At 48.7% G+C, this 16,519-nt stretch overlaps 1 protein-coding gene across 4 annotated transcripts in view; it reads left to right on the top strand.

Moving 5' to 3' along the window:
* Positions 1-16,519, top strand: part of DIP2C (disco interacting protein 2 homolog C) — a 419,803-nt gene that overhangs the window by 308,185 nt on the left and 95,099 nt on the right. For all 4 annotated transcript variants that reach the window (XM_055353740.2, XM_055353742.2, XM_055353743.2 and 1 more), the window contains 7 exons: positions 22-145; positions 512-621; positions 792-894; positions 2,821-2,885; positions 6,454-6,547; positions 6,933-7,052; positions 8,311-8,425. In XM_055353740.2, coding sequence (XP_055209715.1) covers positions 22-145; positions 512-621; positions 792-894; positions 2,821-2,885; positions 6,454-6,547; positions 6,933-7,052; positions 8,311-8,425 — 731 coding nt within the window. The remainder of the gene's footprint in view (positions 1-21; positions 146-511; positions 622-791; positions 895-2,820; positions 2,886-6,453; positions 6,548-6,932; positions 7,053-8,310; positions 8,426-16,519) is intronic.

Genomic DNA, 16,519 nt, shown 5'->3' with positions numbered 1-16,519 from the left:
CTCTCTCTCTTGCCCTCTCAGGACGCAGGGAGCCAGCAGATAGGTTTCTTGCTTGGAAGCTGCGGAGTTACTGTAGCCTTGACTAGTGATGCCTGCCATAAAGGACTTCCAAAAAGCCCAACGGGAGAGATCCCACAGTTTAAAGGTATGCCACCGAGCCTCCGAGAGCTCGCATGCCCACGTCCTTTGTCAGAAGACGGGTGTGGGAATACGTCACCCCGCCTCGGTTTCAATCCTCTGTGGAATGAAACGTCAGTCACAGACCCACGAGTTTTCACGCGTTCTCGTCCCTGATGACACAGCCGAGTTGCCAGCCCGTGGGGTGACGTGAGGTAATGCGTGGTGGCGGCTTGGGTGCTCTTTTGTTGATGTCTTAGATCTCATGAAATCCGGAAACACCAGAGATTCGATCTAGGTGACGTGTTTGAAAGGGTACCACATAAACGGGCAGAAATTCTACAGACCTACTTTGAGAGTAACATGTAAAAGGAACTTGTCGTTTATTTCCAAGGTTGGCCAAAGCTGCTGTGGTTTGTCACAGAGTCTAAACATCTCTCCAAACCGCCCCGAGACTGGTTCCCACACATTAAAGATGCCAATAACGACACTGCATATATTGAGGTGAGTCAGCCTTGGCCTCCTCCACTGGCCCTGAGTGTGGCCTTGGCACTAACATGTGTTTCTGACGGTTACACGAGTGCCAAAATTCAGGGACTTGGAGAACCTCAAGTAACCAGAAAAACTGCCGTGACCTGTCAGCCCCACTTCCCTCACACTTTGTCTCGTTTCAGTACAAGACGTGTAAGGATGGCAGTGTGCTGGGTGTGACGGTGACGAGGACTGCGCTGCTGACACACTGCCAGGCCCTGACGCAGGCGTGCGGCTACACGGAAGGTGGGGTGCCAGACCCTGACTCCTTGGGACCCTGGTTCTAACCGGGACACCTGACACGAAGGCCACATCACTCCCACGAGGAGCCATAGAAATAGCGTGAAGTTTGTGCCCAGCTCCGCTGACGTGAACTTATTGTTAGGATATCAGCTCAGCCTACCATAGCAAATACTACAGACTGGGCGGCTTCAACAGCAGACATTTATGTCCACACAGCGCGGAGGTCTGAGGTCAGCGTGTCCTTGGGCAGTTGCCAGTGGGGATCTCTTCCAGGTTTCTCGTAGGAGGTGTGAGAAGATGTGCAGTTAGGAACCCATCCCTACCACCCCACTGAATGCGAAGGACCTCCTGCAAGGCGCGCTCTCCACACAGCCACGCCGGGGCCTGGGCTTCAGCGTGTGGATCTGGGGAGATGCTGTTAACGCCGTGGAGCTTCATCCCTGGGTGCACACGGGCATATCTTTAGTTGTAAAGAAAACGCCCATGTGTCCACCCACCCTCCCAACTGAGTCAGAGTCTCTGCATTGGTGCTCGTGATGTGTTTTCCTTCCCCCGGGTGGGCTGGTATGGGAGGCAAAGAGGGGAAGTGAGTGGAGGGAACTTGAGTGGAGGGAACTGTGGCAACCACACTGAAATGGCACAGAGAGGGGAGGGTGTGACCCCGGGAACCCCAGAGACTCCCCCCATTGGTGGCCTGAGTCCTGCTGAGATCCCCTGAAACCTCCTGAGATGTTCTGAGATGCTGTGATGTACCCTGAGGCCCTTTGAGACCCCAGAGAACCCCCAGAGAACCCCCATGCCCCTGAGATCCCTTGGGATGCCCCGAGGCCCCTTGAGACCCCTCCCGGAGAGCCCCTGAGGCTCCCTGAGATCCCCTTGACCAGGCTCCGGACAGGGCACAGCTGCGGCGTGCACCCCTGCCTGGCGTCTCTTTCTGGAACTTCACGAAGCCGTGGTGGCATCTGCCGCTCCGCTGTGGAATGAAACACTTTTCTTTTTCTACTATTTTTATTATCTGCCCATCCTCATAATCTCCCTTTTAAAAACAGCACGTGTGTCTCGTGGGTATTCTGATGTTTGGCCATGGAGTTTTCACACCTGGGGATGCACTGCCCCCTGCGCCTCCAAGGTCCAGGGTGGTCACACTTGGGGAGGGAATGGATACGTTTGCTCTTTACTTCACTACTTTCAAAAGGAACTTAGGTTGTTTACTTTTGGCCATTTATTGTGAAAACCCCCTGTCTATTACCCTCCACACTTTAGCCTTTGGAAGGGGAGGTGAGACTGAGTCACCTGCAGGCAGCTGCTGACCTTGGCTGGCCAGGTGACTTCGGGAGAAAGCTGGGCCTGTTGAGGGCCAGCATGCTCTGTGATAGTAAACCTCATCAAGCACGAGCTTTTAGCACCTTTTTAGAGCCCTCCCCCATAGTCATTGAATAGATTTCCCTCCCCGTCTTCCAAATTGCAGTGCCTCCTTTTTTTATTGCAACTCCAACCTTGGAGACTTCCAGTAGAGCTGTGTAGGCCCCTGTATTGCCAAAAATCCACCTCCTCCTCTGTGTGCGGAGGGCATGCCAGCTGCAAAGCTTCCTTTCCTGGGAGACTCATGAGGAAGTGAAAAGAAATCTTTTAAAGAAAAAGGCAGGGAGGGGGAAATATATAAAAGGAGAAGGAAAGCTGTGTTTTAAGGCGCAGTGTGGAGAGCTAACGCTGCTCACTCATGTGTCAGGATATCTGTCTAGAAACTCCAGGGTGGCCGGCACTCAAACCGGCCTACTTGGAGTCTACAGAATTTCCACCAAGATATGGCAAAATGCTATTTTTCCAAGATCTGTTATTTCCCCTGATGCAGTATTGGATTTTCTTTGCATTTTGATCTGTTGCTGCCCTGTCCTAAGTAAAAATCTCTTGACTCCCTCTGTTGTGCAGCTGAAACCATTGTGAATGTGCTGGATTTCAAGAAGGACGTCGGGCTCTGGCATGGCATCCTGACAGTAAGTGAGGTCCCCCCGGCCGTGTCTGTCCCCAAAGGAGTCCCCCACCCTGCCCTGCCTGTCCACACAGGAGTCCCCTGCCCCACCCTGCCTGTCCACACAGGAGTCCCCTCCCCACACTGCCTGTCCACACAGGAGTCCCTTTGCTCACCCTGCCTGTCCACACAGGAGTCCCCCCTCCACACTGCCTGTCCACACAGGAGTCCCCCCTGGCACACTGCCTGTCCACAGAGGAATCCCCTCCCCGCACTGCCTGTCCACACAGGAGTCCCTCTGCTCACCCTGCCTGTCCACACAGGAGTCCCCTGCCCCACACTGCCTGTCCACACAGGAGTCCCTCTGCTCACCCTGCCTGTCCACACAGGAGTGTGCTGGGTGTAGGAATACAAATGCCTAGATTTGCCTACGTTTCACTTGTGCAAGCTGCTGCCTCCCACACTGTGAAGCAGAAAATCGTCACTGTTAGAAGACCGAGGTTGTCCACTAACGTGGTTCACAACTGCACCACAAAGCCAGTTGTGTCAGCAGCCACTGGTGTGAGGGTCTTGGATACGTGGACTAAGGTTACAGCTGCCAAAAACAGCCTTCCAGGGCTCACGTGGAGATCATTATTTTTCTTCCCGCACTTTTGGCATTCAGTATCTTAGAATAAGGTCAAAGGTTGGTTCGTGTGTGGGCTACTGTCCCGTACGTCTGGTTAGCTGGATGTTTCTGTTTGTTGAGTCGGTGGGGCCTGCTATTGTGTTACTCTGCGGGGGAAAGTAGTTTCCAGATTTGCCCTTGAGGATGGTAGTCTGTGTGTGTTATAGGGAAACGACTGTCTCACAGTCACAAGTGCCCTGGATGATGTGCCGGGCTTGGGCGCTTCTCGTGGGGAAGTAGCCTTCTTGTTTAAGGTGGGCTTGGCCCTTAAAAGCTACGTGGAGCGTGACTGCCTAGACGCTCCCCCCATGTGTTTCATATGTGGTAATTTTCACTCATTTTTCTTCTGAATAATTTCTTATGCTGAAGCTTCTTACCTTTTGGAGGTGGAAAATTCTAGTAGTTGTCACATGAGTGATGGGCATATGAATACAGGAATTCCTGTATTCGCCGTTTCTTGGCAAACCAGAATTCATGTGAAGAGGAGCTGGCAAGCATTTCCTAGACCAAATATCTGTGGCTGCAGAGCAGCCCGGCTGGCTTCTTTCCGTGTTACACACGGGGCGTCTCTCAAGTCTGGATGCTGTTGGGGGATAAGATGGAGCAGCGTGTTCCCAGCACTGTTGTGTGCTGGTGCACTGGGAGCCCCGGCTTTGGGATTGAAGGATCTGGGATAAGATGGAGCAGCGTATTCCCAGCACCGTTATGTGCTGGTGCAGTGGGAGCCCCGGCTTTGGGATTGGAGGACCTGGGATAAGATGGAGCAGCGTGTTCCCAGCACTGTCGTGTGCTGGTGCAGTGGGAGCCCCGGCTTTGGGATTGGAGGACCTGGGATAAGATGGAGCAGCGTGTTCCCAGCACTGTCGTGTGCTGGTGCAGTGGGAGCCCCGGCTTTGGGATTGAAGGATCTGGGATAAGATGGAGCAGCGTGTTCCCAGCACTGTCGTGTGCTGATGCACTGGGAGCCCCGGCTTTGGGATTGGAGGACCTGGGATAAGATGGAGCAGCGTGTTCCCAGCACTGTCGTGTGCTGGTGCAGTGGGAGCCCCGGCTTCGGGATTGGAGGACCTGGGATAAGATGGAGCAGCGTATTCCCAGCACCGTTATGTGCTGGTGCAGTGGGAGCCCCCGCTTTGGGATTGGAGGACCTGGGCTTGTGTCTCAGCCTTTCCTTTCCTTTCCTTAGCTTTGTGACTCAGGCATGTCACACGTGTGTCCAAGTCCCTTCTCAAATCCAAACCTCAGTTTTTCTGTCTGTGAATGGAAGAACGATCCTATTTGACGTGGCTGGTGTGAGAATTATGTGGCCTAAAGTTTAAGCACCCACTCCACCTACATGTTTGACGCATGTGATTCAATGATGAGGTCCTGAAGAACAGATAGCTACATCACTGTTGCTGTTAGTCACTCTCGTTATTAGAACATCCAAGTTTCCGGCTGTGACGTTGTCCACACAGCCCTGCTTTCGAGGCCTCGTCGCGGGGCCGCCTCTCTGAGGAGCTCCCGCTGGTGGTGCCAGCCTGCCTGCTCTGTGCTCCGGGGTACAGCTGGCAGCCCTGGCAAGTGCGAGTCTCTCCACTGTCACATCTAAAGCGAGGTCTCTGAGCAGGCAGCAGCATCTTTTAAGACACCCTTACCTCCCCCAGCACAGAGTGGGGAGGGAGTCGGCAGAGCTCTGGGGAGGGAAGGCACATGCTTTTTCGCTTTCATCTGGAGCTTCCCAAATCGAGCCAGCGGCAGAGGGGTGTCTGCCCTCTCGTCTGCCCCCACCCCATAGCCTACAAGACTGCAAGAATCCTAGCCCGCCACACAGCCCGCCAGGTGGTGCCTGGTCTGACTGCTGCGGTGTGAGGCAGATGTGTTCCTCCCGCCCCTGTAGGTGTGAGTCCCAGCCTCTGTGTGCAGCAGCGTGCAGGTACTAGCCAGTGTTTCCCAGTTTATTTTTGTCAGAAGTCGCAATCTGCCACAGCAAGGCCCGGCCAGAGCCAGAATCCGAGCTTCCCCTGGCCCTGCGATTCAGAGCAGCATGCGGTTCTCAAGATGGGTTCTGTGAAATAAAAGTTAGCATAACACACCGGGAAGAATTAGGCTTTGAGGATACGAAAGGCTGTTGAAAATGACGACCTGTTTCACCAAAGGTTTCATCTTAAAAAGATTTGGACTTAAATTATTTAATTCTGTCAGGAGTAGTTTAGGGAAAGCAGTGGAGTTCGAGGGAGACCTTGGAAAGTTGCTTTTCATGGACATGTTTTAAAGGATTACACCCAGACCCTACCATGTCACATTGATGCAGACCAGCCATCCCCGCCATCCCCACACTGAGGAGCCTCCAGGGTCCTGTGTGACTTCTCCTCCTCCAGGCCTGTGCAGCCTAGTGTCCGCGGCGCTCCCTGAGAGCTGCTGCTCCTCCGGGCCTGTGCAGCCCGGTGTCCGCGGTGCTCCCTGAGAGCTGCTGATCCTCGGGTCCCGTGCAGCCTGGTGTCCACAGTGCTCCCTGAGAGCTGCTTCTCCTCAGGGCCCATGCAGCCTGGTGTCCGCGGCTCTCCCTGAGACCTGCTGCTCCTCCAGGCCCTTGCAGCCTGGTGTCCGTGGTGCTCCTTGAGAACTGCTGCTCCTCCTGGCCCATGCAGCCTGGTGTCCGTGGCGCTCCCTGAGAGCTGCTTCTCCTCCTCCTTCCCTGGGGGCCTGTGCAGTCTGGTGTCCATGGCACTCACTGAGAGCTGCTCCTCCACTATGCCCCTCTGTACTTGCCATCCCTGCCAGCCCCACCCTAAGGAGCCTCCAGGGGCCTGTGTGCATGGTGTCTGCAGCGCTCCCTGAGAGCTCCCCCTGCCCCTGTGCGGCCTAGTGTCCATGCCACTGGCTGAGAGCTGCTCCTCTGCGTGCCCCTCCATGCTCACCCTGCGTGTTCCTTTGTTGATTGCAGAGCGTCATGAACATGATGCATGTGATCAGCATCCCGTACTCGCTGATGAAGGTGAACCCTCTCTCCTGGATCCAGAAGGTCTGCCAGTACAAAGGTGGGTCTCGCCGGGTGCAGTGGCTCACACCTGTAATCCCAGCGCTTTAGGAGGCCAAAGCAGGTGGATCACCTGAGGTCAGGAGTTCCAGACCACCCGGGCCAATATGGAGAAACCTCATTTCTACTAACAATACAAAAATCAGCCAGGTCTGGTGGCGCATGCCTATAATCCCAGCTACTCGGGAAGTTGAGGCAGGAGAAATCTTGAACCCGGGAGAAGGAGGTTGTGGTGAGCCAAGATCACACACACAAAAAAAAGGTTCGTGGGGGCTGGGTGACCAGTGATTCTTCACCCTTCCCCACTACTCACAATGATCTCTCTTTTGCAATAGGGGACGATCTGACGGTGGCACATGTTAACTTATTTCTATTTTTCTTTTTAGCAAAAGTGGCGTGTGTGAAATCGAGGGATATGCATTGGGCATTAGTAGCACACAGAGATCAGAGAGACATCAACCTCTCCTCTCTGCGAATGCTGATAGTGGCGGACGGCGCGAACCCCTGTAAGTGAGGAGCGTGTGATCTCGCGAGGCAGGCAGGCTGTGGAGTCTTTTTTTTTTTTTGCGAGGCAGGCAGGCTGTGGAGTCTTTTTTTCTTTTTCCAGGTTTGCATTCTTTGCACTTTGATTTTTCTTTTTCTAATCCTTATCTTAGTAAAGAAGTTGTCTTAAAATCACCAAACAGTAATCACTCACTTGGGCCAAGAGGTACGATGGCATAATAAGGACAGGCATTTGTAGACTCCACAGCCCTGGGATTCAGAGGATGTCTTGATTCTGTAGAGAAAGTTCCTTTGCTGACCCTGTTTCCCCGGCTGTAAAACGGTGTTTAAGTCATAAATATTCTTGAGGATGAAGTGAAGTAAGCCCTAAGCAGGTAATAAGGAAATATTCAAGAAATACTTGACTGCTAGTACTTTTTGGTGTATAGTAGTTTTCTTGATCAGTAAATTAATGTGTCGTTTTAAATGTAATTTCGTTATCACTTCCTGTAACAAAAATACCCAGATAAAGTAAATTAGCAGCTCCACAGAATACTATAAATACACCTTGAGAAATATTTCAGCCAACTGAAACAAGAACCTAGCTAGCATGCTTTTGTGAAAAAAGTACATAAAGCTTTAGAAGCAAAGTGAAATTAAAGGTATCCAACCGCATTTATGAAACATGCAACGTTTATGTTTGTAAACTAAAGCAGCATCAACTCCTTTAATGCCTGATATACAAAAGCAGACTCAAACAGGTTTTATAAACAGTCTTCACTTATGAAATTTCATAAATCCTGAGCTAATTTAATGAACAATTGGTTTTAACCCATAAGTACAAAACAATACATCTTGCATAAAGAAAAGTATATCTATATTTGGAGATAGTTTAGCTGATATGTTCTTGATAATTGTGCCTTGACCTCATCATTTAAATTAATAGAGAGGAAAGTTTTCTTCATTTGGTTTAGATTTACCCCTGTCTTGGAACTTCTGTACTGAAAATGGTGGAACAAGTCTCAGAAAAGTTACTAAAGTAAGTTCATCTGTCAGAAAAGGTGTCATAAATGTGGAGGCTGCATTCTTTAAATTCTTGAGTTCTGTTTGAGAATAACCACTTTCAGTGTAACATAAATAATTAATTGTATTAAATATTTTTCCACGCTGCCTAGATCCACTTGTGCCTGAATCCCACCTTCAGAACTATTTTCTATGATGGGATGTTGTAATCAATCACAGTGCTTCAGCTGTCTGATCATTGTCCCTCTTTCACTCTAGGGTCTATTTCTTCTTGCGATGCATTTCTCAATGTCTTCCAAAGTAAAGGCCTTCGACAGGAGGTCATCTGTCCTTGTGCCAGCTCACCAGAGGCCCTCACTGTGGCCATCCGGAGGTACTGGGTCATGTTGATTTACGTAGATAACCTAGAGACAGTCCTAATTCAGCAGCGAAGGGAGAGATGAGGAAATCCTAACAGTCGATGCTGAGGGTGAGGGTGAAAACGGAACCTAACCTTTCAAGATGAGTTTATTTCTGTTTTTATGTGCTGGAACAGATTCTTTTGAACAGCCTAGATTCATTCATTAAAAAATATTTATCGCTCTCTGCAGTTTCACGGTAATTCCTTAATAAATGGGACTGTCTAGAGGTGCATGGAATCGTAATACCGTGTCCTTGGAATTTACTCCGATTTCCATGTGCGTGTACCAATCTCTGGTTTCTTCTGGGGTGGGATAGGGTCTGTTTTCATCAGCCTGCTTTTCTTGCAGTGTTACTGACTTCCATGTGCTGTGGGATTTACTGGTATATTTATTTTTTTCATTGTCTGTCTCTGGTGTATAGTTGATGCCTAATACATATTTTTTGAGTGAATGAAAGTGAAATTTAAAGTAGGTAAATTCAGAGTACACTTTGCTCTGACAATCTCATGTCATGCACCAGAAGTAAAGCCCAAACCTCTTCCTGTGTGATACGCACACAGGAACACAACTTCTCTGCAGGAGCCTGTTCTCCTACAACAGCATATTTAGGCCGTCAGTGGCACCTACGTCGACCAAGGAAAATGAAAACAAAACCCCAAACCCACAGACGGCTCCACTTAGGCGTTGTAGGAGAACAGGCTCCTGCAGAGAAGTTGTGTTCCTGTGTCGGCTGTCAGCGGCCCATCTGAGGCTGGTCCAGAGGGAAGGTGTGGCAAGAGAGAGGAGGTGTGGTGTGGAGCTCTTGGGGCAGCATGTCCACGGCAGTACTCCCAGTGGTGGGGAAGAGAAGGGCCTTTCCATTCCTGTGGGGTGAGCTCTGGAGTGTAGAGTGAGTGCAGGAGACCTGCTTGCAACAGGCTTCCCAGAGCAGTGTGTGGTTTTTAAATTATTGCAGGCAGAACTGTGGAAGGGCAGGCATTGACCAGGACACAGACAGAAATAACAAGAGCAGGACATGTCTCCCTCCCACTGTCTCGCCCGGTGGTGCACGTGGGCACGTACGTCAGGTCGGCTGCGGCCTGCTCCCGTGCAGTGTCTGGAGGAGTGGTGTCTGGACACGGCCCACCATGGGTTACAGCAGCCCCTCTCCAGAGCCACCTCCCTGGAGCTGGCTTCAGTGGTCTTCTCTGGTATGCCACTTTTCTGATTGGCGTGATTGGGCTCAACAAATTGAAGGACCGAAAAGGATTAAAGGTACAATTTTAGCATTCCAGGTTGAGTTAGAAATGACAGTGTCCTGAAAACTAGAAGCAGCCCCCAGTGTCCCCGTGCCGGTTCTCCCTGCCCCTCCATCACTCAGTCTCATCAAGACTGTCTTTTTATGTCGTTATCATGCATATGATGCATATTTAAACCGTTCAGTGCTGATGCTGTAAGAAAGAATAATCTGTATAATTGGCCATTGCACTTGGACTCCCTAATTTCCTGAGGTGAATTAGGCAGCAACTCTATCTCAGTGGTGAAAATCTTTAGGAGAGAAGCCAGTGCTGGTCCTTAGAACCTGTACCTTTCGTTACCCTGATGTTTAAGTTACTTTTGAATAAATTTGATGAAAGCAGCACTCATACTTGGGTTTCCATCAACACATCCCTCTCTGCATTGTTTTCTGAATGTGTGAACAGAAGGGAAACTTCCCTCTCTGCGGGGGTTTCAGTTGTGTGCCACAGAAAGGTTGGGACAGATGCGTGTTTTTGGAAAATGAGCCAGTGCCTGTGAACTCAAGTGTATTCTGTCTGAAGACTTGAGGTGAATTTCCCACATAGGAGCGGTCAGAGGCCAGGTTATTAAGTGAAAAACGGTTTCGTACATTCCGTAAAGCTGTTTTAAGTGAGGCCTGGCAAGGCTTCCCTGTAGGTTTTGGCATGAGAACAAAATGAATGCCTTCTTAAATGTCGTCACGTCCAATGTGGGAGGCAGTACAGCGATCTCATTTTATTTACTCCTTATGTTTTGTAAAGAAGAAAAACAAGTGTTCGGCTGCTGCATTCCCCTGTTTTGTTGCAGAGAAGGGTCTGTAGAGGACGGATTATGCCTGTTTGGACGGGTTCGAGGATGGGCGTTTCCTCTATGTTGTGATCTAAGCATTTGTGTCCTGCGTGTTAACCATCATCCAGGGACAGCCCCTGCTCCTGGTATCAAAGCAGAGACTGAACTTCCAGGTGCTGAGTTGCAGCTGGTTGGTTGCTTGGCTTTCAGTCCACTTAATTTAAAAAGGATAATGATTATCTGCAGTAGAATGCAAATAAAATTGCAGATGCATTTGCTTACTATTTGTAGAATTTTGGCCCTCTCTGGAATATGTATCAGTTAGTGATTCTCTTCTGCAAAAAAAAAAAAAAAAAAAAAAGTAGATAAATCAGAAGCTGAGGCACTCACAAGAAAGCCACCCAGTGGCTGCAGGTGCCAGCAGGGCCAAGCGTGGACATCTGGGCTATGAGTCAGTCTTCCAGGCGTCCAGGTCCAGGGCCTTCAAGAGCCCCAGGTCTCACAGGGGTGCCCACGGCCCACTGGCTGTGGAGTATCTCAATATCACTCTTGCAAGCAACATAGAATGTCTGTCATGCAAAACAGAGCATGTCGGAAAGTTCTGGGGCTCACAGGATCAATGGAACCTCCAGTGTCCCGCTTGATAAATACGCAGGAGGCACCGGCACTTCCGGGAGCAGCAGCAGCCCTAGCGATGGGGAAGGGGTTGGGGTGGGGTAGCGGGGCAGGGCGTACAGAAGCCAGCAGCAGCCCTCAGGGGTTGTGGGGGGGGGGGCGTGGCACTCGGGAGCCAGCAGCAGCCCTGGCGATGGGTATGCGGGAGCAGCCTGGCGCCTGGGCCACAGGTGCTGTGCCCTCTGTCAGGTTGCCCAGAGATGGAGGCAGGTCACTGCCGGAACTTATGCTATTGGTTCTCCCCTCAGAGAAAGGCCAGTCTCCAAAAAAAAATGATCAGCACTCATTGTAGGGAGGTTGAGAGTCTTTAAAAACATGAATCGGAGACTTTGAAGGGACAAGGGCTGGCGACGCGCCTGTCCTCAGGCATGTCTGTGTTCATGTCTTTATGCATGTCTGTGTTCACGTGTCTAGGCATGTCTGTGTTCACATGTGTCTATGCATGTCTGTTCACATGTCTGTGCATGTCTGTTCATTTGTGTCTTTATGCATGTCCATGGGTGTCTAGGCATGTCTGTGTTCAGGTGTCTAGGCATATCTGTGTTCACATGTGTCTTTATGCATGTCTGTTCACGTGTCTATGCGTATCTGTTAATGTGTATATGCATGTCTGTTCATGTGTGCCTAGGCATATCTGTTCATGTGTGTCTTTATGCATGTCTGTGTTCATGTGTCTTTATGCATGCCTGTTCATGTATGTCTATGCATGTCTGCGTTCACGTCTGTGCATGTTTGTGTTCATGTGTGTCTGCATGTGTTCACGTGTCTATGCATGTGTGTTCACATGTGTCTTTATGCATGTCTGTGTCTAGGCATGTCTGTTCACGTGTCTTTATGCATGCCTGTTCATGCATGCATGCCTTCATGTCTGTCTTCACCTGTGTATGCCTGTCTTCATGTTTGTGTTGATGTGTGTGCCTTCATGTGTGTCTGTTTTCACCTTCGTGTTCATGTGTGTCAGCCAAGTGGTGGCAGGAAATCAAGTTCTCTAGTGAAGTCTGCTTAGTCTTGGTATGTGAACTGTATTTTCACCTAGGCATTTAAAGTATTTTCTTCTCTTTAAAACTGTCACTGTCCTGTTATATTTTGTTTTCTTTTCTCCCAATGTTAGTTTTAGAGTAGAAAAATATTGGGGAAATAGGGGCTTGTGGTGCCTAAACTCATCAGACATTTTTTAAAGGACAAATTGCAAGGCGAAAACCAGGAAACTGTTTCCTGGCTACAAGTATCCCCTAAATCTCCTGCCATCTGACTCTGTTACCATCTCTAGAATGTAGATGATAGACTTGATTTTCTTAAAGCTACGACATGAAATGTTTATTGAACTGAAAAACATAATTTTTAGCTTTGTAACTACAAAGTACTATTTGGATACCCTGATATTTTAGTAATGAAAAGGCAAAAATCATATAAAACAATGAAACAATAATTCCAGAAAAGATAAAATACCCCCTTGTCACCACAACCATCTTCCAGTTTTTGAAAGTATCCAAGCTCGAAGTTAGCTGGGAGAAAAATCAAAGAAGACGTGTCCGCAGGGAGAAGGGTGCTGTCTGATGCCCACTGGGTGCTGATGGTGCCTGGATGAGTGACAGCGGAGAAAACGTCAGCACAGCCCTGAGCCAAAGTGGATCCGAAGTGAGCACTTCCCACTGCTCAGAAAAGTCAGACCCGGAGTTCCATAATCCCGCATGTAAGAGAACGCAAGATAAACTGTCATTTTATCTAAAAAGAGGGATAAAATTTTGCAATTTTCTAACTACAGAGTAGTTGGGAAATGAAAATCACGTGAACCAGAGCATGAGAGTTAGGTAGCATTGAATAGCAAACCAAGTTTCCTGTTTAATTTCACCCAACCACGTGTGTTTTACAGTGTGTTCTGTTCTGTGGTGAATTAGATGAGAAGTTTGTTTTGGCAAAGGAGGTGCAGCGGGAAGATGGCAGAGGAGGGGCCTCCCCACGGGGTCCCCCCCAGGTCCAGCCCATAACCTCTCCTGGAAACAAAGGTGGCCAAGGCTTATGAGAAAGAGTTTGCAAAAAAGTTTATATAATGTGATCCCGTTTTTGGTAGCAAAAAATTAAGTATCTGTAAATAGTATATTCAGTGCAAAAAAAAAAAAAAAGCTGCGCTGCACAGGATGGGTGAGGCAGTAAAGATGGGCAGCTAACTTTCCGTGCTCATAAAATGGGCTGTTTTTGGTGGGCATGCATTGCTCCTGTTAGAGAAAAGGAAGAATATTACATTAAATCAACTCATCACTTAATATATTGGCTGCTTTTACATTGTATCTTTTCCTATTAAAAATCGCAACCTCAGTTATCTGTTGTGTTTTTGAAAGTCCGTGTCACACTAAACATCGAAAAAGGTACATGCACGTTTTTCACGGAATTTTCCCTCGTGTTGCATGTTTCCTGAAAATATTATTTCTGCTAAAATGAGTTCACAAGCTTAACTGCTCCTGTCCTTTAAAGGGCATTTTTACCAGTACTATGAATTTATTAGTTCATTCTGCTGCTGTGAAAAAGAGTGGCCCAGAGAGGAAAGAAAGCAGAGGAGATGTTCTGTGTTCTGTGTGCGTTGTGTGGCTGCCCCGGCACCTTCATCAGGGCTGATTTACGTCCATCTAAAAGAAAAACCTTTGGCGGTTAATGGTGATTCGAGACCAGAGCAGCTGCCCTGTTAAAAAAAAAAAAAAAAAAAAAAAAGACACTTCCTCGGGGTTCTGGCTGCCAGTTCAGAAGGGAAGACCCCCCCCCCGCCCCCCACTCTCAAACAGGCTTCCCAGTAACTTCGCATTTTGTCTGGAACCCAAATGCGTGTTCCCAAAGAAGCAACGTTGTGCAGGTGCTTCAATGCCAGCACAGGGAACGTCGTGTGTGGGATGAGCACCACCTCATTCTTGCTCTGTGCCGGCTCTGTCGGGGGCCGAGGTCGGCCTGGGTCCCCATCTCGCTCCTCTCGCGCCAGCTTTGTCATGTGGGCAGGGCTTCAGCTTGAGGATTCCTCGTCTGTAGATGAGAATCACAGCAGTAGCCACGTCAGAGGCCCGTGTGAGCACTGAGTGGGTTCATACACACAGAGCTTAAAAGCATGCCTGGTACATAGTAAGAATTCAACAAATGTTACCGCCGTTACATGACTACAGGCGTGTTTTGTGTGTGGTCCATTGCATAGAAATGCTGTGTAAAGATTGCTGGGGAGGAGGGGGCCTGCAGCTTAACTCTTTGTTCTCCAAATGTGCTGTTGTTGCTAAGCTGAGAATTACTACATTGGAGATCGCCCGTATAAGATAAAACAATGAAAGACCTTGTTGACTCACTTGCTTAAGGGATTCAGCAAATGATGAGCGGCACTGAAGCTGTGCAGGTGCAGTGTGGCTCTCTGTTAATCTGTTAAGCCCTAGAACTGGAGGCTGTGAGGCTCGTTCACTACTTGATGTGTTTGTTTTGTGTGAATGTCCCAAGCCTGGCCCGGCTCTGCTTGTGGTCAGGAGTAGCAAACTGCAGATGTGTTCATGAAATTTATAGGAGCTGCTGCTTCAAGGTGTTATGCGGGCAAGGCTTATGGAATGCTTTCCAGAGGCTGGAAATGCTATGACAAGTCAGTGGTGCAAATGGTTCAATGGAAGCCATAGTGTACATTCCTTGTGAGGCCACGTTGCAAGGTCTGGCCTGGTTCTCTCCTTTTTGTTGGTGTGTTTGCATTGTTATAAAGGAGTGTGTAAGACTGGGTAATCTATAAGGAAAAGAGGTTTATTTTGGCTCACAGTTCTGCAGGCTCTAAGAGAAGCATGGCTCCAGCATCTGCTCAGCTCCTGGTGAGGCCTCAGGAAGCTTATGATCATGGCAGAAGGCAAAGTGGGAGCCTGCATGTCACATGGTGAGAGATTGAGCGAGCAAGAGAGAGAGAGAGAGGAGGTGCCCAGCTCTATTCTAAACAACTAGATCCCACACGAACTCTTAAAGTGAGAACTCTCCCATTACTGTGAGAACAGGCCCACCTGCAGTGTTGGACGTCACATTTCAACGTGAGATCTGCAGGCAACAAAACATCCAGACTCTGTTGTCCTTTAGTTTTATTTTGTTTCCCTTTTGCACGTCATCGTGGTATTGTATACACAGGTATGTATTTTGCTCCTTCCATATCTCCAAGAGTGGACTCTGCCTCCTTACGTTCCTGGAGATCACTGAGATGGTCCCTCCTGGAATCCATATTCTTCATGAGACACACAAAGCTGCTTGGTCTTGAACACCATTTCACGTGGGAACTGAGTTTGGAAGTTGATGAATGGGCGGATACCTTTATTAGCCATTTTTTAATGTACTGATATTGATTATTAAGGTGGATGTTTTTTAAACCCCCTTGAATTCTGCCTATGAGGACTGTTTATTCCCTTCCTCACCTCATCTACCTACTTGGGATTTTTACTTCTTAGCAAGGTGTTGATGGAGAATAAATATCATCTAACTTTCTTAATAATACAGGGAACACAAATTGGACCAACAAATGGTGTTTTACTGAACAAATTGGGAAGCATTTTAAGTGTTGGCAAGAGTGCAGAGATGGGCACTGCTGAGCAGCTTGGCACTGTGGTCAGATGCACAGGTTCTGAAGCCAGCCTGAGATTGGCGTTGGCTCCGCTCCACAGCAGTGGCTTTGGGTAGCACTCAGCCCTCCTCGCCCCTGCCCCTGTCTGCTAAACAGGGAGGGTCATGGTGCTGCACCCATCTCCACAGGGTTGCTGTGCAGAATAGGTCATTAAATATATAACCACAACACCATACAGCCAGTGTGAGGTGCTTTTCTAGTAGATGAGAAAATAATACTCCTGTTCTGTTAGTGGGAATGCAAAGTATGTTATTTTGGGAGGATATTTAGGTCTTCTTAAAAATTTAAGTATATGTGCTTTTTGATTCTCCATTTTCTTTCTAGGTATGCATATTACAGATACATTTCCAGCTGTATAAAAATTGAATGAAAGAAAATATATGGTCATGTATTCATGTTACTCAGCACTGCGTGTAACAAAGCAGCTGAATTCAGTGGTGCACACACCTACACAGATGCACACCCACACACACACATGGAAAGATCTGCAGATATGTTCAGTGAAGAGAGTGAGTTTTACAATGTTGGGGTGATCAGATCCAACACCAGGTTGTTGGGGTGACAAAGTCTGGTGGAGTCAAAGGAATGAGGAAAGACAGTTTGAGAGAGAAATTGGGTCCAGGGGGCTATTGCGAGTATGGAGGCTGCCAAGGCCCTGAGCTCTGCAAGCCCAGACTATTTATTGGTGATCAAACAAAGAAACACGAGTTGAGAATGTGGGGCTTGAAAGGGCAAG

Source organism: Gorilla gorilla, chromosome 8 (genome assembly GCF_029281585.2).
Source record: "Gorilla gorilla gorilla isolate KB3781 chromosome 8, NHGRI_mGorGor1-v2.1_pri, whole genome shotgun sequence".
Lineage (NCBI taxonomy): Eukaryota > Metazoa > Chordata > Mammalia > Primates > Hominidae > Gorilla > Gorilla gorilla.
Note: the sequence above shows the minus strand (reverse complement) of the source record. Positions and strands in the feature narration are given on the sequence as shown.